At 34.4% G+C, this 26,034-nt stretch overlaps 1 protein-coding gene across 1 annotated transcript in view; it reads right to left on the minus strand.

Moving 5' to 3' along the window:
- Window positions 1-3,655: 3,655 nt before the first annotated feature.
- The window catches only part of mRpL15 (mitochondrial ribosomal protein L15), an 84,941-nt gene continuing 62,562 nt past the window's right edge, over window positions 3,656-26,034 (minus strand). Inside the window, exons 4-6 of the mRNA XM_090401890.1 lie at window positions 24,018-24,177; window positions 16,027-16,193; window positions 3,656-3,891 (exon numbers count right to left, since the gene is read on the minus strand). Coding sequence (XP_090258016.1) covers window positions 3,757-3,891; window positions 16,027-16,193; window positions 24,018-24,177 — 462 coding nt within the window. The 3' untranslated portion in view covers window positions 3,656-3,756. The remainder of the gene's footprint in view (window positions 3,892-16,026; window positions 16,194-24,017; window positions 24,178-26,034) is intronic.

Below are 26,034 nucleotides of genomic sequence, written 5' to 3' on the forward strand. Positions count from 1 at the left end.
CCCCAACTCAATATCACCAGAGTTGAAGATCGGTACTATCAATATAAGAAACCTGAATGGCAAACAAATGGAGCTAGCTGAGGAATCAGATAAATACCAGATCGACATAATAGGGGTGACTGAAACAAAAAAGACAAAAACTGGTGAGATCTTTCTGAGCAATAAATACAAAATGTTATATTCAGGCAATGACAATCAAGGAAAAGGAGTAGCAGCCATAGTATTCAACACTAAATACGAGGCTAATCTTCTTGAATGGCAGGCAATCTCAAGTAGAGTGATGTGGGCAAATATCAGAATGGGAAACTGGACAATGAGACTTATTTGTGCCTATGGTCCCACAGAAGGCTCTACTACGGTAGAAGTGGGAAAATTTTTTGAGGCTCTAGAGAAACCTACTGATACAATGAAAAAGGAAAAGTTGGTCCTTGTTGGGGATCTAAATAGCAGAGTAGGAAGTGATTGTCAGACATACAAAAATATTTTGGGAAAATTTGGAGAAAAGAGCAAAGCTAATAATAATGGCAAATACCTGTTGGATTTCTGCTCAGGACATGGACTGGTTATTAATAACACCATGTTCCAATATAAAAATGTGCACAAATTCACATGGAGAGAAGAGGCAAGGAATAAGAAAAGTCTCACTGACTATGTTATTGTTGATAGTGATGTTTTCTCATTGGTGCAGGACACCAGAGTGTACAGAGGATTTGAAGTTGGAAGTGATCACTATTTAGTCTTCAGCAGGATAAAATTGAATTTCATAGTGAAAAGAATAACATGTAAGAAAGTTTTAAAGCGAATAAAAGTTGAGCAGCTCTCAGATGTGAACTGTAGACTAAAATACACAAAGATTATTGAAGGAAAAATGAAAGAGTTTGAGAACAGGAACAAAACCTTGAAGAAAACCTTGATTGATTCAGCCAGAGTGGCATGTTGTGAGGTTGTCTGCAAGGATAGAAAAATCAGAACTCCAAGGTGGACACAGGAAGTAAAAGAGGCAGTAAAAGTGAAGGAAAAGAAGAAAGCATATCAAAAATTCCTGGCAAATAAGTCAGCTTGTGCTCTTAGAGAATACAGAGACAAATGTAAGAAAGCTAAACACTGTGTAAAATTAGCTAAACAAAAGTCATGGGAGGACTTTCGTAAGAACATAGAAAATAAATATCAAGAAGGTGGTAAGATATTCTGGAGGTTGTTGAAGAAGCTTTGAAATAGAGGAAAGAGTGCTATAAAAGGAGTTAGAGACGATAAAGATGACATGAAAACAGGAGAAAAAGATATCCTTGAAGTATGGATTAATTACTTCAAAAAATTGCTAAATTAAATAAAAAGTGATAGCACAGTGGTAAAAAACACTCAACAGACATACAGTCAGGAATACATATCCATACTTGAAGTAGAAAAAGCCGTCAAAGGCTTGAAATGTGGAAAGGCAGCAGGAGTAGATGATATTTGACCAGAAATGCTGAAGAATGGTGGTATAAAAGTCTTACAGTGGCTGCACTGCATAGTTCAGAAAGTCTGGACAAAGGGATGAATTCCCAATGATTGGAGTAGTGCTCTCATAGTACACATATATAAAAAGGGAAATAAAACTGAATGTGAAAATTAAAGAGGTATTTCCCTACTGAGTGTTCCTGGTAAGATTTATGCTAGTATACTTGAGAAACAGTTGAGAAGAATTGTGGAAGAAAAGCTTGGTGAAGAACAAGCTGGATTCAGGCCAGATAGAGACTGTCAGAATCAGATCTTCACTTTACGACAAATAGTCAAGAAATCATGGGAATATAACAAAGATCTGTATTTAAGTTTTGTCGATCCTGAAAAGGCATATGACAAGGTGCCAAGAGAGAAGCTATTCAATAGGCTACAGTTATATGGTGTCAATGAGGCATTATATCAAGCAATACTTAGTCTTTATTTGAGTTGTAAATCAGCAGTTACGATTGAAGGAAGTAGAGGAAGATGGTTTAATAAAACTGGTGTGAGACAAGGATGTACATTATCCTCTGTTATTCATTATCTATATGGATCATGTTATGAAGGAAAGTGGTATTAAACCTGATATCAAAATTGGAGATGTTAATGTCAGCTCTTTGCTTTATGCAGACGATGTTATACTTCTAAGTAAATCTGCTACAAGTCTGCAAGATTCCCTGACTAAATTGAATAACTGTTGTAATAGATATGGTATAAAGGTCAGCAATAAAAAGACAAAGACAATGAAAATAGGCAGAATCGTTGAAAATGTCAACTGCATTGTGAATGGAGAACCTGTGGAACAAGTAAAACATTTCAGCTACTTAGGCACAATTTTTAGTGAAGATGGTAAATTAAATATGGAAATAGACAACAGAATAAACAAAGCTGGTATGGTAGGAAGTCAACTGAATAAATTCATATGGAATAAGAGAGAAATTAGTCAGAATACTAAATTATCTGTATACAAGACAGTGTTCACACCAGTTTTAACTTATGGATCTGAGAGCTGGGTAAGAAGTAAAACACTTAACCAGAGACTAGAGATATGAGAGTCCAGAGAAAGATTAGAGGCATGAACAGATGGCATCAATGGCAATACCATATTAAAAACAAGGATATTAGGAAAGAACTTAACATTGTCAGCATCCAGGAATGGGTTAGCAGAGCTAATCTCAGGTGGTATGGTCACTTAAACAGAATGGGCGAGGAAAGATTCACAAAACAAGTGTTCTCCTCCAGGTTGGCAGGAAAACGGCCCAGAGGAAGACCAAGACATAGATGGATTGATACGGTACAAAGTGCCTTAGATGATAGAAATATAAGATCTGATAATGTTGGAGTCTTGACAAGTAACAGACTGATATGGAGGAAAATTGTAGATAGGAAGTTAGTAATGATGCAAATTTTTCATGTAGTACTATCATATCCTGTACACCCCTTGAGGATACATAGAATTTGATGATGATAATGAAGAACAGCAGTTGTTTGTCTCTTTCAAGTTCCAGAGTAAATTTAATAGAATGATGAAAGGAGTTGATCTTATTGAGGAAGTCAAGTAGGTCATCCTTGTTGTGATTCCATACAATGAAGATGTCATCCACGTATCTCCACCAAATTGTTGGTTTAGGAATTATTTGAGATAGGATTTTATTTTCGAGATCTTCCATAAATAGGTCAGCACAAGAAGGTGAAAGTGGACTGCCCATTGCCAAATCAGTTAATTGTTGGTATGTCGTATTTTTCCAAGAAAAATAGTTTGAATTTAGGCAATGATCATACAGTGAGGTTATATCTTCTGGAAACAAGGACCTAGGATGTTGATGCCCTCCACCACAGATATGTTTATAAAAAGAGAGGTGACATCTAGGCTAGCTAGAAGATCATTTGCTGATATGGTAATGTTTTTTAATTTTTCCACAAAATGTTGTGGGTTTCTGATGTAACTCTCTGAGTTATGGATAGTTGGTGTAAGAGTTTGGAGAGATGTTTTGACAATAAGTAGGTAGGTGAGTTGATTCCATCCACAATAGAGCATTCCAAAATGGTGTTCTATGGTGTTCCAAAAGTGCACAAAGATGGTATTCCTTTACGCCCTAAGAAGTTTAATGTTAAAACATCTCTCCAAACTCTTTAAACTCATTAAAGTTTAGAAATTCAGCTTTTTTTTTATATTATTGTTTTATTTTCAACAGAAAGCTTTATACAATATTAACAAGAGAGGTATCGTCTATACAAATGTCTATGTGCTAACATCTTTTATCATTCCCTACATTAAGATGTATAATATTCCTGTAACGTTTCATCTTTAGGCTTAAGTATGGTCTTGTCTTTCAAGTTAACTATCCAGCCTGGCTCCAGTCCAAAAAACACTTGACGTGGATCTTTTCTCCTTATCAACATATCATACTATAAACAAAAAAAGTTTCAAAAATTAAACTTAATATTTTACTAAGAATACTCAGAAAATCAGAAAATTAAATAATATATAACATCATCATCATCATCTCAGTATTAAGGTAATTTATTTCAGAAACACATTAACAAATGTAAATTACTTTAATACTGAAATAGTAAAAATGCATAATGAAAAAAATTAATTCAATTTACTAAGAATGCACTGTGTTTGTAAGATGGGGTTCACCTATATCTATTCCACCTTGGTCTGTAAAACAGGAAAAGGAAAGCTAACTGAAATTGTGGCTGGTGATGTCAACCAGGAAGATGACCCCAGAGTTATTTAGATAGTGGGAATGAGGAAAATCCAAATTTAAGGATAGAAAACCAAAAGGATTATAGTGATCTGAAGGAATAGATATTTCAGATTCACAATTAACATTCTCTTCTTGTGATAGCAGATGTGTCCAAAAACTAAATGTAAATACTCAAACAAAATCCTCTGCTCTTTTAATTCAGGCAAATTTTATGAAAAAATCAACTGATGAAAAATCACTTGCATAGTTTGATTTTTATTTAGTTAAATTTAAAACCTTGCCCAGCATTTCAAAGTAGCGTATACTAAATTTCCATAATGTTAACTAGATAGTTCCAGTAATTGCCATCTTGGCTGGCTGAGTGGTTACAGCACTGCTGTCCAACCAACAGGCTGCAGGTTCAAATCCATGTGGGAATGGATGTTTGTGATAATTTTAGGTGGAAGATGAATTTCATGGCCCTAGTGCAAATCTATTGATACTGGATGCCTTAACTGACTGGCTTGTTGAAGTTCCATGTTTGGTCTATAGAGAAGTAGGTTTTTGGATTATGTAAAAAAAATTAATAAAAAGTATAAGTAAATTTTTTAAAAAATTTAAAAACCCTTAGTATCCACTGGTATTAATGTAGTACAAGTTGATAATTTTTCATGGGAAAAATAAAATAAAATTGTAACATGAAGCATCATTAGAATATTGCCATCATCATCAAATTCTTGCAATGTACCCTCAAGGAGTGTACAGGATATGATAGTACTACATGAAAAATTTACATCATTACCAACTTCCTATCTACAATTTTCCTCCAAATCAGTCTGTTGCTTTTTATGACCTTTTTCTTGCCTACTAGTATTAATAAATTAAAGACTTAATTCTGTATGTTAGTCAAGTAAATATTAGTTTAATATCCAACGTTTCACTGACTGATATCTGTCAGCATTTTCAAAGGAATACACTGCTAAGCAATAGAAAATAACAAAAACTAGGAAACTAACCTACAATTCTAAAAATTATATAAAGTTATCACTGTGCGTGATACAATGATATAATACGCGTGTTGCAAGCGCAACATTTTATTTGTTGAGATATTTAATGTAATTTTCATGAAAGTTCATTTCTTTTTGGTTAAATGATCTGATTCGAGTTTTCCATATATCTGGTAAGATTAGGCCTTGATTCTTATTTAAGTTACCTGTTGAACGGGCGACTGTAGCAGCTTCTTTAAATGTTCTGGAATGGTAGTTGTCTTCTGTGTAGGGCATATGACTCATATCCCATTCAATATTATGGTTGGTAGAGGCAGAGTGTGAAGAAAGGCCTGATATATCCTGTCTGTTATTCCTTACATAGCCTATGTGTTCTTTCTTTCTTGTATCAAACTTCTAGATGTCTGTCCGATGTAATTAATACCGCAAGAACACGGTATGCTATAAACTCCAGAGTATTTGTAGAAAGGATGGCTATCTTTTGGTGATCTTATAAACTTTTGAATGGTCTCGATAGGTTTGAAGGTTACTCTGATATTATATGGTTTTAGAAGAAGAGGTAATTTTCTGGATATGGCACTAACAAATGGAATTGTTATAGAGCTGATGTATTGGGTTTCATCTCGTCTTTGCAGTATGCCACTAAAGAGAATCTTGTTGATGATTCTTGTAGGGTAGCCATTTAGTGATAGATCTTTGGATATTTTCATTAATTCTTCTTGTAGGTCGCCAGGGTCTGTGGTACACTGTATAGCTCTTTTTTTTGAGCATATGGATAATGCTGAATTTATGGGATATGTGGTGAGACGAGTCGAAATGGAGGGAGCTTCCAGTGTTAGTAGGTTTTCTATATACTGACAGGTTGATGCTATTGTCAGTTTGTTTCTTAATAAGAACGTCTAGGAATGGAAGTTTATTATCTTTTTCTAGTTCCAATGTGAACTTGATGGTGTTGTGGAAGCAATTAATTTTGTTTAGACAATCTATTAATTATTTTTTGTGATTCCAAATGATGAAGATGTCATCAACATACCTAAACCATGTGGTTGGTTTGGGAGTAATTTGGGATAAAATTTGAGTTTCTAGATTTTCTAAGAATAGATCGGCACAAGAAGGAGAGAGAGGGCTACCCATGATTAATCCAGTGAGTTGTTTGTAGTAGGTTTTTTGCCATGTAAAATAATTTGAAGTTAAGCAATGCTTGAACAACTTGGTGATGTTGGGTGGGAATAAGTTTTCTAAGATGTCGATGACTTCTGAAACTGGGATATTTGTGAACAGAGATGTGACATCCAGGCTAGCCATAATATTATCTTCAGAGAAACTGATGTTTTTTAATTTCTCCAACAAAATGTTGGGAGTTCTTGATATAAGAATCCGTGTTGTGAATGTGTTCTTGTAACATTTTGGCTAGATATTTTGATAGTCTGTAAGTAGGGGAATGAATACCATCTACTACTGGACATAATGGTGTGCCTTGTTTATGGATTTTTGGAACACCATATAGTCTTGGAGTTAACGGATGCATAGATTTTAGCTTTTTGATTAAGTCCACAGGCCAGCTGGTCATATCACGTAATAGTTCATTGGTATCAAGATGGTTTTTGTGAGTAGGATCTGTGTTAAGAACAACATAGACAGATATGTCCAAAAAGTACTACTGAAATTAGTGAACAACAAAGAAATTGCTTCCACAGCACCATCAAGTTCACATTGGAACTAGAAAAAGATAATAAACTTCCATTCCTAGACACCCTTAATAAGAAACAAACTGACAATAGCATCAACCTGTCAGTATATAGAAAACCTACTAACACTGGACACTCCCTCCATTTCGACTCGTCTCACCACATATCCTAGAAACTCAGCATTATCCATATGCTCAAAAAAAAGAGCTATACAGTGTACCACAGACCCTGGCGACCTACAAGAAGAATTAATGAAAATATCCAAAGATCTATCACTAAATGGCTACCCTACAAGAATCATCAGCAAGATTCTCTTTAGTGACATACTGCAAAGACAACGAGATGAAACCCAATACATCAGCTCTATAGCAATTCCATTTGTTAGTGCCATATCCAGAAAATTACCTCTTCTTCTAAAACCATATAATATCAGAGTAACCTTCAAACCTATTGAGACCATTCAAAAGTTTATAAGATCACTGAAAGATAGCCATCCTTTCTACAAATACTCTGGAGTTTATAGCATACCTTGTTCTTGCGGTATTAATTACATCAGACAGACAACTAGAAGTTTGATACAAGAAAGAAAGAACACATAGGCTATGTAAGGAATAACAGACAGGATATTTCAGGCCTTTCTTCACACTCTGCCTCTACCAACCATAATATTGAATGGGATATGAGTCATATGCCCTACACAGAAGACAACTACCATTCCAGAACATTTAAAGAAGCTGCTACAGTCGTCCGTTCAACAGGTAACTTAAATAAGAATCAATGGCCTAATCTTACCAGATATATAGAAAACTCGAATCAGATCATTTAACCAAAAAGAAATGAACTTTCATGAAAATTACATTAAATATCTCAACAAATAAAATGTTGCGCTTGCAACACGTGTATTATATCATTGTATCACGCACAGTGATAACTTTATATAATTTTTAGAATTGTAGGTTAGTTTCCTAGCTTTTGTTATTTTCTATTGCTTAGCAGTGTATTCCTTTGAAAATGCTGACAGATATCAGTCAGTGAAACGTTGGATATTAAACTAACATTTACTTCACTAACATACAGAATTAAGTCTTTAATTTATTAGTCTGTTACTTGTTAAGACTCCAACATTATCAAATCTTATATTTCTATCATCTAATGAACTTTGTACAATATCAATCTGCCTATAAATTGGTGGATTGATACTGTACACTTCTTGATATTTGGTATTCCTCTGGATAGTTTTCCTGCCAGCCTGGCAGAGAACACTTATTTTGCTAATCTTTCCTCACCCATTCTGTTTAAGTGACCATACCACCTTAGATTAGCTGTGCTAATGCATTCCCGGATGCTGACAATGGCAAGTTCTTTCCTAATATACTCATTTTTAATATGATATTGCCATTGATGCCATCTGTTCACGCCTCTAATCTTTCTCAGGACTCTCATATCCGTGCTCTCTAGTTGTTGGTCAAGTGTTTTACTTCTAACCCAGCTCTCAGATCAATAAGTTAAAATTGGTTTGAACAATGTCTTTTATACAGCTAATTTAGTGTTCTGACTAATTTCTCTCTTATACCATATGAATTAATTCAATTGACTTCCTACCATACCAGCTTTGTTGATTCTATTGTCTATTTCCATATTTAATTTACCATCTTCACTAAAAATCGTGCCTAAGTAGCTGAAATGTTTTACTTGTTCCACAGGTTCTCCATTCACAAAGCAGTTGATATTTTCAACAATGCTGCCTATTTCATGGTCTGTCTTTTTTATTGCTGATCTTCATACCATATCTATTACAACAGTTATTCAACTTTGTCAAAGAATCTTGCAGGCTTGTAGTGGACGTATTTAGAAGTATAACATCGTCCGCATAAAGCAAACAGCTGACATTAACATCTTCAATTTTGATATCATGTTTAATACCACTTTCCTTCATAACGTGATACATATAGATAATGAATAACAGAGGGGATATTGTACATCCTTGTCTCACACCAGCTTTAATCATATTCCTGTACCCCCTTCAATTCTAACTGCTGACTTAAACTCAAATAAAGACTAAGTATTGCTTGATATAATGCCCCAGTGACACCATATAACTGTAGCGTATTGAATAGCTTCTCTCCTAGCACCTTGTCATATGCCTTTTCCAGATCAACAAAACTTAAATATAGATCTTTGTTATATTCCCATGCTTTCTCAACTATTTGTCGTAAAGTGAAGATCTGATACTGACAGCCTCTATTCGGCCTGAATCCAGCTTGTTCTACATCAAACTTTTCTTCCACAATTCTTCTCAACCGTTTCTCAAGTATACTTGCATAAATCTTGCAAGGAACACTCAGTAGGGAAATACCTCTGTAATTCTCACATTCAGTTTTATTTCCCTTTTTACATATGGGTACTATGAGAGCTCTCCTCCAATCATCGGGAATTCATCCCTCTGTCCAGGCTTTCTGAACTATGCAGTGCAGCCACTGTAAGACTTTTATATCACCATAATTAAGCATTTCTGGTCGAATATCATCTACTCCTGCTGCCTTTTCACATTTCAAACCTTTATTGGCTTTTTCTACTTCAAGTATGGATATGTATTCCTGACTTTATGTCTGTTGAGTGTTTTTACCACTGTGCTATCACTTTTTGTTTCATTTAGCAATTACTCCATATTTCAAGGATATCTTTTTTTCTCCCGTTTTCATGTCACCTTTATCATCTCTAACTCCTTTTACAGCACTCTTTCCTCCATTTCTAAGTTTCTTCAACAACCTCCAGAATTACCACCTTCTTGATATTTATTTTCTATGTTCTTGCCAAAGCCCTCCCATGACTTTTGTTTAGCTAGTTTTGCACAGTGTTTAGTTTTCTTACATTTGTCTCTGTATTCTCTAAGAGCACAAGCTGACTTATTTGCCAGGAACTTTTGATATGCTTTCTTCTTTTCCTTCACTGCCTCTTTAACTTCCTGTGTCCACCATGGAGTTCTGATTTTTCTATCCTTGCAGACAACCTCACCACATGCCTCTCTGGCTGAATCAATCAGTGTTTTCTTCAAGTCTTGCCACTGAATCTCCAAGTTTGGTTGCTGTTCTCAAACTCTTTCATTTTTTCTTCAATAATCTTTGTGTATTTTAGTCTACAGTTCACATCTGAGAGCTGCTCAACTTTTATTCGCTTTAAAACTTTCTTACATGTTATTCTTTTCACTATGAAATTCAATTTTATCCTGCTGAAGACTAAATAGTGATCACTTCCAACTTCAAATCCTCTGTACACTCTGGTGTCCTGCACCAATGAGAAAACATCACTATCAACAATAACATAGTCAGTGAGACTTTTCTTATTCCTTGCCTCTTCTCTCCATGTGAATTTGTGCACATTTTTATGTTGGAACATGGTGTTAGTAATAACCAGTCCATGTCCTGAGCAGAAATCCAACAGATATTTGCCATTATTATTAGCTTTGCTCTTTTCTCCAAATTTTCCCAAAACATTTTTGTATGTCTCACAATCATTTCCTACTCTGCTATTTAGATCCCCAACAAGGACCAACTTTTCATTTTTCATTGTGTCAGTTGCTTTTTCTAAAGCCTCAAAAAATTCCTCCACTTCTACCTTAGTAGAACCTTCTGTGGGACCATAGGCACAAATAAGTCTCATTGTCCAGTTCCCCATTCTCATATTTGCCCACATTACTCTACTTGAGACTGACTGCCATTCAAGAAGATTAGCCTCGTATTTTGTGTTGAATACTATGGCTACTCCTTCTTTTCCTTGATTGTCATTGCCTGAATATAACATTTTGTATTTATTGCTCAGAAAGATCTCACCAGTTTTTGTGTTTTTTGTTTCAGTCACCCCTATTATGTCAATCTGGTACTTATCTAATTCCTCAGCCAGCTCCATTTCTCTGCCATTCAGGCTTCTTACATTGATAGTACCGATCTTTAACTCTGGTGATGTTGAGTTGGGATTTGTTTTCAGATTTGTTCCAGTAGCTGACTTTTCGCTGTTTGCCCTGGTTCCCTGCCGAAAATAACGGGGGCCTTGTTTAACCGGGCGACGCCCCAGTCGGCATGAAATTTTGTAATGTCGTACCATCATTTTTTTATTTTGGTTTAACCAATAAGAATACAATTTGGTCGGCTAAATCCCAAATTGCCAGCCCATTCTCATCCGTTCAGTATCCAAGTAGATACCCAACAGGGTGCACCACGAGAAGGTGAGGATTGGACATTAGGTCAGAAGCTCTGGTCGGTTCTCCGCATTCCTTTAAAGGCTATGTGGAAGTCTCCTCTCAGTTATACAGCTTTGACCCTTAAGCACACAGCATCAAACTCCCTCTATCTATTATATATATTGCCATGAACCACTTATAAACAATTAAATCTCCTCTTCATCTCCTGTGAGATAAATTTAACAGATTACAACTATCCAACCAATTCCTATCACCAATCACGATGAAATCTCTACAGAAACACGTACACTTAGTGAATCTTCCCTGAACACCTCTAACTCTCAAGCCATAATCTAATATTGGACTGACTGAAAACTTGCATAACAGTAGCATAACTTCCTTACTCCTACAATTGAAGCTTCTCTTAATTACCAGCCGAGTTAGTGAGCAAATTAGCATATCCACTCTCCGATCAACAAACTGTGGATTTGAATTCCACTGTAGACATAGATGTTTTATGAATGTTTGAATCTGGAATTTTATTTGATTTTTATGGCAGAAAGACATTCATGGTCATACTACACCAGGACACAGGTTACAACAGTACATATGGTAAACAGTTAGTAAGACAATTACAAACATCCATGCCCTTGGTGGAATTCGAACTCAACAGCCTCTTGGCTGGAGAACGAATATGCTAACCACTCGTCCAACCAGGCTGGCATTTTATGAATGTCTTTAGGTTAGAGATGAATTTCATCAACTGGTGTGAGACCACCTACTACTGTGCTTATTTGGAGGCTTGAAGTGGCTTTGCAAAAAAAAAGTTCTGTGTTTGGTCTCTGAAGCAGGGTTTCCAGATCAAGTAACTTTTAGTCCACTAATACTAATGCACTATAATAAGCTAAGAGCCTTTTATGGTTGAGATACACATAATGAATGAATGAATGAATGAATGCTAACATATAAACGCAAGTTATACGCTTATTATACGCTTTCTGCCAACATGTTATTCACATGCTATGTATCAAATTCACAGGATTCCCAAGAAAAATTATAAAATTTTTTTTGTCATTTATTTATTTTTATATTTTTAAGTTAGTGATCATAACAGCCAAATTAGCAGGATAGCATATTTAATATATTAAATAAATCTACAGAATTAGTGTAAAAAATTTATTTTTTCAATGAATGTCCTATAATCAACGAGACATGCCTCATAGTAAATCTGACACTGATGACCTGGTTGGCCAAGCAGACAGTATTTATGTTTTCTAAACAGCATGCTATAGATTTAAATATCACTACAAGCAAGAGACCACCACCACCACCATAATTAATAGAAACATGAACTGCCTTGAAAAGATTCTGTATTTGTGCTCTAGACTAGGGTTTTCCAATTCTAAGCTTTAGCCTACCAAAAGTGGTATATGTTGACAATATTTTGCAAACAGGATTCACATAAACAAATAAATTCATAAGCCACATAAGCAAACAACATTACTTTTCATATTCACTAAGGAAAATTCTGATTAACAGTTAAATTCTCTATGATTTTTCATTCATCTTCAATATCCAGCATTATCTTCCATTAAATTGTGATAAGCTTTTTTTTTAAATTGGAAATTCCTATATCTTTTACTTATTTATACAATTTTAATCATCATCATCATCATCATCATGCGTATCAAGGATTTAGGCCCAGCATGGCCTGCTCTGGCCTTAGAAGTCATCGTTTAAGAGGACGTCCTGATTTTCTTTTTCCTAATGGCTTGTACTTTAAGGCTTGTTTTGGTAATCTTTCTGTTTTCCTTCTTTGAATGTGTTCCATCCATTTATGTTTATATTTTTTAATTTTTTTTCTATTACTGGTTCTTGGTTTAATTCTTTCATAATTTCTTTGTTTCTTTTGTGATCAAAATAGGGTATACTTTGCAGTTTTTCTCATAAACTTCATTTCTGCTGTTATTAATCTCTGTTTGTCTTTTTGTTTTATTGTCCAAATTTCGCTTCCATACATTAAGACGGGTAGGGCTAATGTACTAATGTAGTAGGGCTAATGTACTGTACACTTTTAGTCTGGTTTGTTTTTGAACTAGGTTTGGTTTAAATATAGAGTTAACTACACCTGTTATTTTTAAATATTTTGCAATTTTGACATTTATATCTTTTTCATATGTGATCATACATCCTAGGTAGTTAAATGAATTCACCTGTTCTAAGATCTTGTTATCTATTACTATTTTAGTACTTGCTGGATCTTGTCCTTTAAAGGCCATAGTTTTTGATTTTTCTCTGTTGATATTATCATACCATAATCTTTGGCTATCTCATTTAGATCTAAAATGGCTTTCAGTAAGTTATCTTCAGAATTTGTAATTATTATTTGGACGTCGGCAAAAAGGAGGATGTTTAAGTTCACTGTAGGAGAAAGTTTAATTCCTTGATATATATTTTTATTCCATTTTATTATTATTTCATTTAAGTAAATATTAAAAAGAGTTGCTGAGAGGGGACATCCCTGTCGGACCCCTTGGTTTATCTCTCTCGTATATGATAGCTCATGATTTAATCTTATTTGTATTTGATTATTTTCATATATACTTGTGATAGCTTTTAGGATATTATTTGATATTTGTCTTTCTTTTAATCTGTTAAATAATATGTTTCTTTTAACTTTGTCAAATGCTTTTTCAAAGTCAATAAATGCAATATGTGTTTCTAAATTGTATTCTCTTCTTTTCTCTATTATTAATTTTAGACAAAAGGCCAGGTCTATACATGATCGTCCTTTTCTAAATCCATTCTGTACTTCTAAAATAAAGTTTTCAGAATATTTCATTAGTTTGCTATTTAAGATTCTGCTATATATTTTGTAACAGGAATTTAGTACACTGATACCTCTATAGTTTTTAGGGTCATCTCTATTACCTTTTTTTAAAGATAGGAATCACAATTGCTTTTTTTCCATTCTATTGGGGGGGGGGAATACGAGTTGAATAAATTTTATTTAAAAATAATAAGAATCTTCCTTTGAATCTTTTTCCTGCGTATTTATATAGTTCTGAACCTAGCTTATCTTCTCCAGGTGATTTTCCGTTATTTGTTTCTTTCAGGCTGAATTCTAATTCTTCTTTAGTTATTTCCTTTTCATTTTCGTTAATTGTTTGCCAGTTGTCTTTTTTAAAATATTTGTCTGTCCACAATTCTGTGTAGTAATTTAGAAATTCTTCTAATTTCAATTCGGTGTTTAATTTTATGTTTTCTTTGGTATCTGCATCTAAGTGTTTCAAAATCTTATCTACATTGGGTCTCATTTTATATAAATCATGTTCTAAATTAGAGACAAATTTGTTCCATGATTCTCTATGTCTTTTTCTAACTTCTCTTTTAGCTATGGCTCTTATTCTTTTATATTCTATTTTATCTTCTAATCTTTTACTGCTTAACCATTTGTGATAGGCTTCTTTTTTCTTTTTGATTATTTCTTTGATTGTATCATCCCAGATCTTCGGTTTTTTTCTTTTTATTGAATTTTTTGGTCTTTCATAAGCTTTCATTTGCTGCTGCATTTAATATCATTTTTATATTAAGCCATTCTATTTCTATTTCTTCATTTTGTTTTATTTTATCTAGATATTGGTTAATTCTTTGTTCATATAGCCATTGTACATTTGTATCATTCGATAGTCTAGTTTTATAAACAAATGTTTCAAATTTTCTTTCTGTTCTTATTACTTGTAGCCATTTAGGTGGTAATCTTAATTTTATTTTAACAAGGAAGTGGTCACTGCTTATTTCATATCTTCTGTGAACTCTAACATCTAGTGAAAATTTTGATGTCTTTTCATTTAATATAAAATAATCTAATATTGATTTCCATCCTCTTGCTGTCCAAGTATATTTATGTATGTCTTTATGTTTATAGAAGGAATTCATTATTTTTAGGTTATTATAAACTACAAAGTCAATCAATTTTTTACCATTCCTGTTTAGAGTATGTTTTCCATGTATTCCTATATTATTATTAATTTTCGTGTTTTCAATTCTTGTATTTAAGTCTCTTGCTAAAATTACATAATCTTTTTTTTAATTAAATCTTTTTATTTATTTTTTATTTTAATTTTAAATAAAAAAACAATTTTAATTAAATCAGTATTGATGACAAATCTTCAGCACAACTTCTAGATCAGTAAAAATAGAAAACAGAAGTCAGATCTAGTCACATTCACGTCAACAGGGAAAATAATCTGACAGGAAAAATTAAATTGGAGAAAGTTATGAGTATAGCAATTAAAATCAAGAAAATCATTAGTGCTTTTTGAAGTCATAGAATTGAAAGAGATAGCAATTAATTTTCTTGATATGGTAACTTGTAACTTTCTTGATATGGTAACTCAAAGATTAAACAGGTACTTCCAAATCAGATATTCAAGATCTGATTTGGAAGTACTGACATAACCTTAAAAAAATAATTTTTTTTTGTTGTTGTTGTCTTAAAGAGAAAATTAAAAGTTATATTATACCACCCAAATGTCTGTATGGATGAATATAGCAATCATATTAAACTTCATATCCATGTTATTTCAATGGAATATCAATGGTATTGCAATTTTAATGGGTACTTTGCATTCATAGAAAACCTTGATGTGTATACATGTTGAAGCCGTCAGGTGGTTAAAAAGAAAGTTAAAAATTCTGCCTTAAAGAGAAGGTTAAAATTTCATTATGATGGAACTTTACTTTTCTGGACTGATTAGCAACTCCGAATTTTACATTATTCAAATCTTGAATTATTCTATATTGCAGCAAGATACCTACTAATCAGTGATACAGAAAATATTATGATTTGAAACTATTACTACTTTTTTTATTATTATTATTATTCAATACTGGATGAACTTTGATTTCCTCCATGATATTTCTATTTACTAATACAAGTTACCAATGATAATACTGATATAATAAGAAATTCTTACTAATGGGTCCTTGGTAAGATCTGGAAGAACATAACCATACTTCTGTGATAAGACAAGTCTTTCTTCAGCTATCTTATCAGGATCAGCCAGATAACCACGAAACTTTGGATCAGCATAATACTCAATAGCATCTTGTGGAGGCAGTAATCTTCTTGGAATAGGATTTCCTATTAAAAGAATTACACAATTTTTTTTTCTCTTTTCTTAGAGTAATGTTTGTGTTAAAGATAATGAGTGCATAGCATTATCTTTAATAAAAGAAAGGCTAACGGCATCCAAAGATATTTCATTTTATTAACTCCTGAAAAAGAAGAATTTAAAAGCAGTAACTGAAGACGTTAATGAAATTAGTTGATGATAAAGAAATAAAGATAAACAAATAGCAAATCTGTAAGCAACATTATTGTAATACGATATCAAATTTACAGAATTCTTTCTGCAATAAAAGAATCTACTGCCTTCTCAAAGTTATCTGTACTTTGGACAAAAAAAAAGGGGGGAGGACATTAATCATCCATATCATTTTTTTTTTAAGATTAAGTTTATTTTTTGTGATTAAATTAATTTAAAAGCGGACCAAAGGTTTTATAAAATGTCTTTGTATTTCATTATCAAGATGAAAATGAGATATAAAAAGTCTATTCTGGTATGAAATTTCTATATGAAACAGTTATTTATTTTTTATAATGAATGGCCATAAGTCTAATTCAGGAGCTGAATTAGACTTATAGCCATTCTGTGAAAAACTGCGCAATATCATCTTCACCACCTTATCTGCAGTGGATCTATTTTATTTAGTTGATATAAAATTTAATAAGCAATCAGATTAATTGTTTGCAGCTTTTTGGGATATTTCTATGAAATGATTTATGTCACCCTGTACTGAACTACAAAAACTAATCACTATTTCCTTAGAACTCTAGCAGTGTTTTTTTTTTTTTTTTTTATTTACTCAGTGTTGAACAAGACAAGTAATATAAGCAAGTAAACGTGCTATGTAACATGTCAGTTTTTTTGTTAACCCATCTTTTCTTCTCTCATTGAAGATACTTTTGTAACAAAGAATATATAGGAGTTAATCAATTTTATATTTTTTTTTTTACATGTGATAACTGTTATTTAAATCATAATAATTTCTACAACACATAGTCCTTTAAATCGTCTAGTTACTAATCTCTATCAGGAATACTGGAAAGCTGCTAGAAGATTCAGTAAGATCTGTTTGAAAAAAGCAAATGTTGACATTATTCCTAACTATGTAAATATTAAGAACATCAAATCCCTCACTATACACAGAATTTATCAAAGTACCAACACTGCTTTATTAACAGATCAGTTGCATCAAACCAAGGAGAGTTCTTAAATAATGTGCAAAATATAGAACATAAAAAAAACCATGTCAGTCAGAAATGTTGTGAATTAATCTCTAGAATTTTGTAAACTTCAGCCAGGCAAGCCTAGTTTCAATGCAAGCTTAAATTAATTCAGAAGTTTGAATTAACAGAACAAAGAAGCCAAAACACCTTAAAACTATTACCCACTCCACTCTTAACAAATTAAGTTGAAGACAATGCATTTCAACCCTGATTCAATACAAAGAAAAACCTCTTCCTCCGAATATACCTTTTTTTTAGAACTGCAAGTTTCTTCATTCCTTGCACTGCAAGCGCAATTTTATGATCATCAGAGCTAATAATGTGATAACTGTTATTTAAATCATAATAATTTCACCTCCACTATTCTGATGAATACCATAGCTTATAATTGTAAACTTAATATTTTACTAAGGGAGAGATCTACCAATAGCATAATCAGCAGAGACAACACTTAAATGATTAAGCCAATTAACTAAATTATTAGACTAAATACATTCTCTGAATACATTTATTACTGATAAATTGCAGATTCATCATGCTTACCTTCCATGTATCGTAGAAGGTGGTCCATTACACCCTATACATTGGGTGTAATGGACCACCCTATACTAATAGTATTCGTAATAGTATAGGGTGTAATACATTACACCCTATACTATTACGAAATATCATTCTAGTCTGCTTCAAAACCTCAATGGTTACACTAGTCTTATATTAAAAATAGCACTGACTTCAAAGATAAAATTAAAGATCTATGCTTGCTAGGCAATGAAACAATGACTTCTTTTGATATAATTTCCTCACCAACATATTCCTCCAAGAAACTCATCAATTTTTACGGACTAATTTCCCTGAGGATATTTTTACCTTATGTAAATTTGCCATAAACACAGGCTATTTCACAAAAAAAAAATAAGTTATACAAATTTGTACAACTTATTTGTTGGTTGGTCACACTCAGACAGAGAGCAAGAAAGAGAGAGAATTGCTACAATTTTTGGAAAAAATAAATTCCATGTACTTCCAATATAAGTTCACTACTGAATGTGAATAACAACAGCTTTCCCTTTTAATTTAATAGTTTGCACCTCTACAGGCAATATTCAATTTTCTGTTCACTAAAAATCTTCCTTCACTGGCAGATACATCCATCAGTCCTCACATTATCATCCATTACAGAAGACAGGCATTATCAAAATTCTTATACAATGAAGTATAAATGGTTGGAGCTCACTCCAACCATTTATACTGATTCCCTTCTGTTGGCAAAATTAAGCAAAATAAAAATCACTGTGACTGCTAAAGGATATAAGCAAGCTGCCATCAAACAAAATTGATATCTCTCAATTTTACTGCAAATGGATGTAAAAACAGTTGCCATAACCTATCTTAAAAGAGCATCAGAACAAACAGCAAAGGTCTTTCTCAGTTTTAATTTATATCTGAAACACCTTAAAACCATTTTGGAAATGGCCTGCTTTTCAATTGTCCACCAAGGATAAATTACTATCTCTTCTCTTACTTGGTGTTTATCAAGTACTTGTTCCTGCTGATTTTGTTATTTTAGAAAGACAGGCCATTTGGCTGAATTTAGAGTCCAAGAATATAAGGACTACATTAAATTAATTCTTGGAATCTAATTAAGCAATGTTGTACCATCATTTTATATTATATTTTGGTTTTATATTTGAGTTGTAAGTCAACAGTTTAGAATTCAAGGAAGTACAGGAAGATGGTTTAATGTTAAATCTGGTGTCAGACAAGGACGTACATTATCCCCTCTGTTATTCATTATCTATATGGATCACATTATGAAGGAAAGTGGTATTAAACGTGATATGAAAATTGGAGATGTTAATGTCAGCTCTTTACTTTATGCAGATGATGTTATACTTCTAAATTTTGAGGTAACAAAAGAAAAGAGTGAGAGAGTTAGAATGATTAGTCTTCTGCCATGGTATGACAGTGAAATGTTTAAAAGGAGGGCCATCATTGTGAATGACTTTATGCGTGGGTTATGTATGACAAGTGGTGTGAAATTTGTGGACGTGTGGAGTGAGTTCGATGGGCGAAAGGATCTATATAAGATGGATGGCTTGCATTTGAATGGTTACGGTGTAAGAAGACTTGAGAAAATGTGATGGATGTGCAAATTCAGGGAAACTAGATTTATTAAGGGGGGGGGGAGTAGATATACAGTCCTTAGGGAGGCAGTTGAATGTAAGAATGAATATAATATGCCCGAGCAAATAAGGACAACAAATCAGAGTGGGATAGTTAATATAAGGCATCAAGGTAGGGCAGGGGTTAATGGGGTCTTAAATTCATTTAGTAACAAGAAGGAAGAGTTTTTGGCCATGGTTGGCACTTCCAGACCACAGGTTATTGGTATTAGTGAAACATGGCTGACTGTAGATGATATAGCTAGTGGGATTGAATGTGATGGGTATAGTGTGTTTAGGAATGACAGGGAGAATAAAATGGGGGGAGGAGTATTGTTGATGATAGCTGATGAGCTGCAGCCAAGGAGAATAGAAGTTGAATTGCAGGATATAGAAAAGAGCACATTTGAGGCCATTTGGTGTGAGATTGTGGCTAGCAGAACTAAATATACAATTGGGTGCTGCTATAGACCAGGTGATGGAAAAGATGGTGGTGACAGTATGCACAAGCAAATAGAAGAAATGAGTGGAAGGAGGGTGATTATTATGGGAGATTTCAACTATGGTCGCATTGATTGGAGTGAGGAGAGGACACACGGGAGGAAGGAATTGGATTTTATGCGGTTATTAAGGGATAACTATCTGCGACAGCATGTAATGGAAAATACTAGGGGTCAGAGAGTGCTTGACCTAGTAATTACATCTGAGGATTTGGCTGTAACAAATATGACCACATTGCCACCAATCGGTGAGAGTGATCATAGGGTCTTGACTTGGGAGGTGGCTAAAGGTGTAGAATTTTCAATTAAGACAGGGTACATGTGGAATTATCGGGCTGGAAAGTATGACAAGCTTAGGAGTTTGATTGGTTCAGTGCCATGGCATGTACAACTGCAAGGACCAGAAGTCGATAGTGCATGGGAGGTAGTTAAGAAGTGTTTGCATGAAGCAATGGCTGACTGTGTACCTAGAGTCCGAATAATAAATCAACTAGGGGTTAAATGGATGAATAACACCATTAAGCTTGAGCTGCAAAAAAAGAAACAACTATGGAAGGAATTAAAGGAGAAAGGTGACCGGCTGGCACATGAATGGTATAAAGCACAGGCCAGAAGGGTAACGAGTGTGATAAGAAAAGCAAAACAGGATTATGAAAGAACATTGGCCATGCAGGCTAAAGAGAATCCTAAACAGTTTTTTAGATATGTAGCAAGTAAAAGGAAAAATGTACATGGCAGAATGATTTTAAAGAATGCTGATAGTAGGGAGGTAACTGAATCAGTTGATATAGTTCAGTTACTTAGTGAGCACTTTGCAAGAATATATCATCCAGGTGGTGACATTGCAGAAACGAATGTACCAGTAGATTATACGGGAATTGTGGTGAATGAAGTGGAGGTGAGTAGTCTATTGCATAACCTCAATGTCAATACATCTGTGGGATTGGATGGTATACCAGCTCGTGTTGTAGGAGAAGCAGCTAAAGAATTGTCAGTACCCTTGACCATTTTGTTTAATTTGAGTCTCGGGTCTGGGTTAGTCCCGAGGGGGTGGAAAGAGGGGAAAATAGTTCCACTGCATAAAGGTGGTTCCAAGACTACTGTTGTAAATTACCGACAGATTAGCATATCAGGAATCATTGTCAAGGTCTTAGAGAAATTAGTCAAGAAAAGAATACAGGATTGGATAGATGAAAATGGGATATTGTATGGGGGACAACATGGTTTTGTGAAAGGTAGATCATGCCTCAGTAACTTGCTCACGTTTTATAACACAGTGACGGCTGAACTGGATAGGGGTAATGAGTTTACAGTAATACTACTGGACCTTGCCAAGGCTTTTGATAAGATGCCACATAGAACCCTAATCAGTAAACTGGAGCAGATGGGGATAGATATAGGGTTGTGAGATGGATAGGAGGGTGGTTGAAGTAGAGATACCAGAGAGTGGTTTATTCAGGAGTGGAGTCTAAAAGATGGCTTGTGACTAGTGGAGTGCCACAGGGCTCTGTTCTTGGACCACTGCTTTTCAATTTGTTCATCAATGATATAGGAAAGGATTTGAGAGGAAGTGTTCACTTGTTTGCTGATGATGCAAAGTTGGGTAGAGCAATTATGAGTGCACGGGATGTCAAAATTTTACAGGATGATTTGGATAGTTTGGAGGACTGGGCTAGGTAAAATGGATATCAATTTAATGTGCCAAAGTGTAAGGTTATGCACTTTGGGGTGAAAAGAATAGCAGCAGTATATCGCATTGGTGGAACCGTACTCCAGGAGATTGATGAGGCCAGGGATTTGGGAGTGTTGATGGATAGGGAATTGACGTTTAGGGGGCACATTGCAAAAGTGACTAAAACAGCTCACCAAATCACTTGGCTTCTGAAAAATACTTTAACATGCAGAGACAAACAAGTTGTTGTTCCTCTGTATCGAGCCTTGATAAGACCCCATCTGGACTACTGTGCCCAGTTATGGGCACCAGGGTTTCTTCGTGATGGGGAGGAAGTGGAGAGGATCCAGAGACGAGTGACCAAGATGATAGCAGGTCTGTGGAATGAACCTTATGAGAATAGGTTGAAGATTTGTGGGTTGCTGAAATTGGTCGATAGGTGAAGGAGGGGTGATATGATTGAGACATTCAAATTACTGAAGGGTTTCTATAAGATTGATCCAGAAGATATTTTTGAAAATATGACTGGTGGTGGAAGGACTAGGGGCCATGAATAGAAGCTGGGCAAGAGCGTGGTTGACAAGGGTGTTAGAGCTAGGTTTTTTACTTGGAGAGTAGTGAATGAGTGGAATAAGTTTCCAGAGTCTGTTGTGGGTGCTACGACCGTGAATGAGTTCAAGGCAAGGTATGATAGATATTGTGTGAATGTCGAATAGTTGTTCTTGACATGATGTTAGGGCCTCCCTCGATGAGTCTGTCGACTCCTTGGAGTTGCCCGGAACAATAATAGTAATAATAATAATAATAAATAAATCTGCTACAAGTCTGCAAGATTCTCTGACTAAATTGAATAACTGTTGTAATAGATATGGTATGAAGGTCAGCAATAAAAAGACAAAGACAATGAAAATAGGCAGAATCACTGAAAATGTCAACTGTGTTGTGAATGGAGAACCTGTGGAACAAGTGAAACATTTCAGCTACTTAGGCACGATTTTTACTGAAGATGGTAAATTAAATATAGAAATAGACAACAGAATCAGCAAAGCTGGTATGGTAGGAAGTCAATTGAATAAATTCATATTGAATAAGAGAGAAATTAGTCGGAACACAAAATTAGCTGTATACAAAACAGTGTTCAAACCAGTTTTAACTTATGGATCTGAGAGCTGGGTCAGAAGTAAAACACTTGACCAAAGACTAGAGACCGCAGATATGAGAATCCTGAGAAAGATTATAGGTGTGAACAGATGGCATCAATGGCAATATCATATTAAAAAGGAGGATATTAGGAAAGAACTTGACATCGTCAGCATCCAGGAAAGTTAGCAAAGTTAATCTCAGGTGGTATGGTCACTTAAACAGAATGGGTGAGGAAAGATTAGCAAAACAAGTGTTCTCTGCCTGGTTGGCAGGAAAAAGACCCAGAGGAAGACCAAGATATAGGTGAATTGATACGTTAAAAAATGCCCTAAAAGATAGAAATAGAAGATCTGATAATGCTGGAGTCTTGACAAGTAACAGACTGATTTAGAGGAAAATTGTAGATAGGAAGTTAGTAATGATGTAAATTTTTCATGTAGTACTATCATATCCTGTACACCCCATGAGAGTACATGGCAGGCATTTAATGATGATGGTGATCTAATTAAGTTGGACCTTGCTTATTATACCACTAACTAGACAGAGATTTCTTTGGAAACAAGCCAAGATTCTGCACTCAAACAGATGTAACTTTGATCATCATTTGGGCAGCGCTGGAGATTACTAGATTATCTTTATCCTCAAGAATGATAAGAAGATCAGTGTTGAAGACATTGGTTATGGAAACTCTTGAAGACTGAATCATTTCAGCACTGCAACATTTGTCAAATGAAGAACAGGAATGGAGCTTACTGTCATCAGAAATAATACTATGGATAGGATCTGAGGTTAATGAGAGAAGTTCATCAACACACTGAAGGAAGAGGGTGGTTGAAAGTACAAAGCACTGATATACTCTGATAGAGAAATCTGAAGGAAGCATCCACTAAAACAGGCAGTGAATGACAAGAGAGGAACTGGGAAACTCAATCGCAAACAGCAGGCTATATTTCCAATGATAGCTTGGAAAGGAGACAGCTATGCCAGACCAGATCAAATATCCTTTGATATCCATTCTATATTGCCTTGAATAAGCAATACAGAATGGATATTAATTCAAGAACATAAATTCTGAGCATCAACGCTATGCTTAAAATAACAATAAAAAACTGTGCTGCTGTTATGTCTACTAACTCACCTTTCATGAAACTCTTCTCAGGATTCACAGCAAAAAAGAGACTTGCTATATCATAATATGCAGTAGTGATCACTCCTCCATTTCTTTCCACAGCAGCTATAACTGGCTCAGTTGCATGCTGGACTTCAATATTTACCTTAGCTTTAAAAATATCTAAACCCTTAGAAAAAACAGTGCAGATAAAGAAATAATATAAGACAATGATATACTTCAAATATTATAAATAAAACATTAATGATATGCTTCATATAATATAAATAAAACATGTTTATGATATGCTTCAGTATTTCTAAATGCAGTTATTCATATTATCTACATTATCACATTCATGAAACCATATCACATTTTTGTGTTTATCTCAAAATGTGACTTTACCTAAAAGTTAAAATGATGTAAACTGGTATCCTTGTACTATTTTCAAGTTGGCTCTTAAAGATATTAAAAACAATAATGGGTTAATAGTGTGAAAGAATGGAAAACTAGGTGCACAAAATCAAGTATTAAAGTGATATCTTTGACTGTAAATTAAAAATTCAGAAACAACATAATAATGATATATTATTTTATGTGACTCCTTCCCAGAAAAAGTTGTAAATCTATAGCAGTACCATGGGTAGGCTAAGGATTTATTTCTATTATTTTATTTTATTTTTTTTAATTTTTATACTCCTTCACATAATCCAGAAACTGCTCTAGACAAAACAGCTAGAGCAGAGTTTCAAATCTCCAGTAAGCAGAGCAGTGGTCTCATGCCAGGTGATGAACACCTGATGTGAGACCATTCATCTTCCACTTAAAGGCATTTACAAACATCAATGGCAGGATTCAAGCCCTTCACCTGGTGGTTAGAGAGCAGGTATGCTAACCACATAGCCAACATGGTCATAAAATATGAAGTGTTTTAGAAGCAAGTTTTTTTTGTGGTAATATGGTGGGGGGAGGGGGAAGAAAAACTTTTCTTTTAAACAGAATTTAGAACAAACAAAATGGAAACAAAGACGAGGAGAGAAGAAAAACAGACTTTTCAGGAGAGGATCACCTTCTTTCAATCAATGCTGACTGATTGAAAACTATTTAATAAGCATACAGACTTTTAACATGCATTGGCTTGAACTGCCAGATTCCGCTACCATTTCTTCTTTGGCACTACAGCCCCATGTAGGGCTTTGGCCTCCCATTTTTGGGTTTTCATAACTCACTATGAGGTGGGATCATTACCCCCATGCTCAACCATGTGTAATTGTCTGTGAAGCATTGTGTTCTTAAGACCAGTTTGCCTGCTTTGCGGCAAACTGGTCTGGGGAGGGAAAACCCTGCAATCCATGTCCAAGACCAGCTAACTTGGCTATGTCTGAGAAAGATCTTTAGCTCCTCACATCAGTGACGAGAATCGAATGCAGGACACTCCTTTCCCAGGCATATGGGCTGCAGAGTGCGTAACCATTCGGCTAACTGAGCTGACTCCGCTACCATTTACAGTCAGAAAATAAGAGAGTTAAAATGTGTGCAAAGGAGGGGGAAGGGAAAACAAAAGTAAAAGAAACAAAAAAAGAAGAGAGTTTCTGAAATAGTCATCAGCTAAGCATCATGAAAAAAACAAAGAAAATGAAGTGGGAAGCTTTAGCAGTAATCTGTGTGACAAATGCTACATAAAATGCTAAAACAGCAGCAACAGGTAAAATGGAATTGGAGTTAAAATGACTAAGGCTATAAGGCCAGTAAATGGGTATGTTAACTATGTGTTCTCTATCCAATTTGCCTGTTTTCCAGAAGGAAAACTCATTTCCTAGCAGGGAAGACACTGAAAACTTTTTATGTGGCTATTTGGTCAGTTTAGTGACAGACAGGATGTTTATAACTTGTCACCTCTTGACAAATATATGAAGTTGCAAATGAAACATGATGAGCCATTAAATATTTCACAAATTTAAATTGTTTTATTATATGCAAACAGTTAAAGAGTTATTACTCTATTTGTGAAAGGTGATCAATAATTCTTGTAAAAGGTTTTAAGAAA

Source organism: Typopeltis vanoorti, chromosome 12 (genome assembly GCF_054136105.1).
Source record: "Typopeltis vanoorti isolate ZY-2024b chromosome 12, IOZ_Tvanoo_1.0, whole genome shotgun sequence".
Lineage (NCBI taxonomy): Eukaryota > Metazoa > Arthropoda > Arachnida > Uropygi > Thelyphonidae > Typopeltis > Typopeltis vanoorti.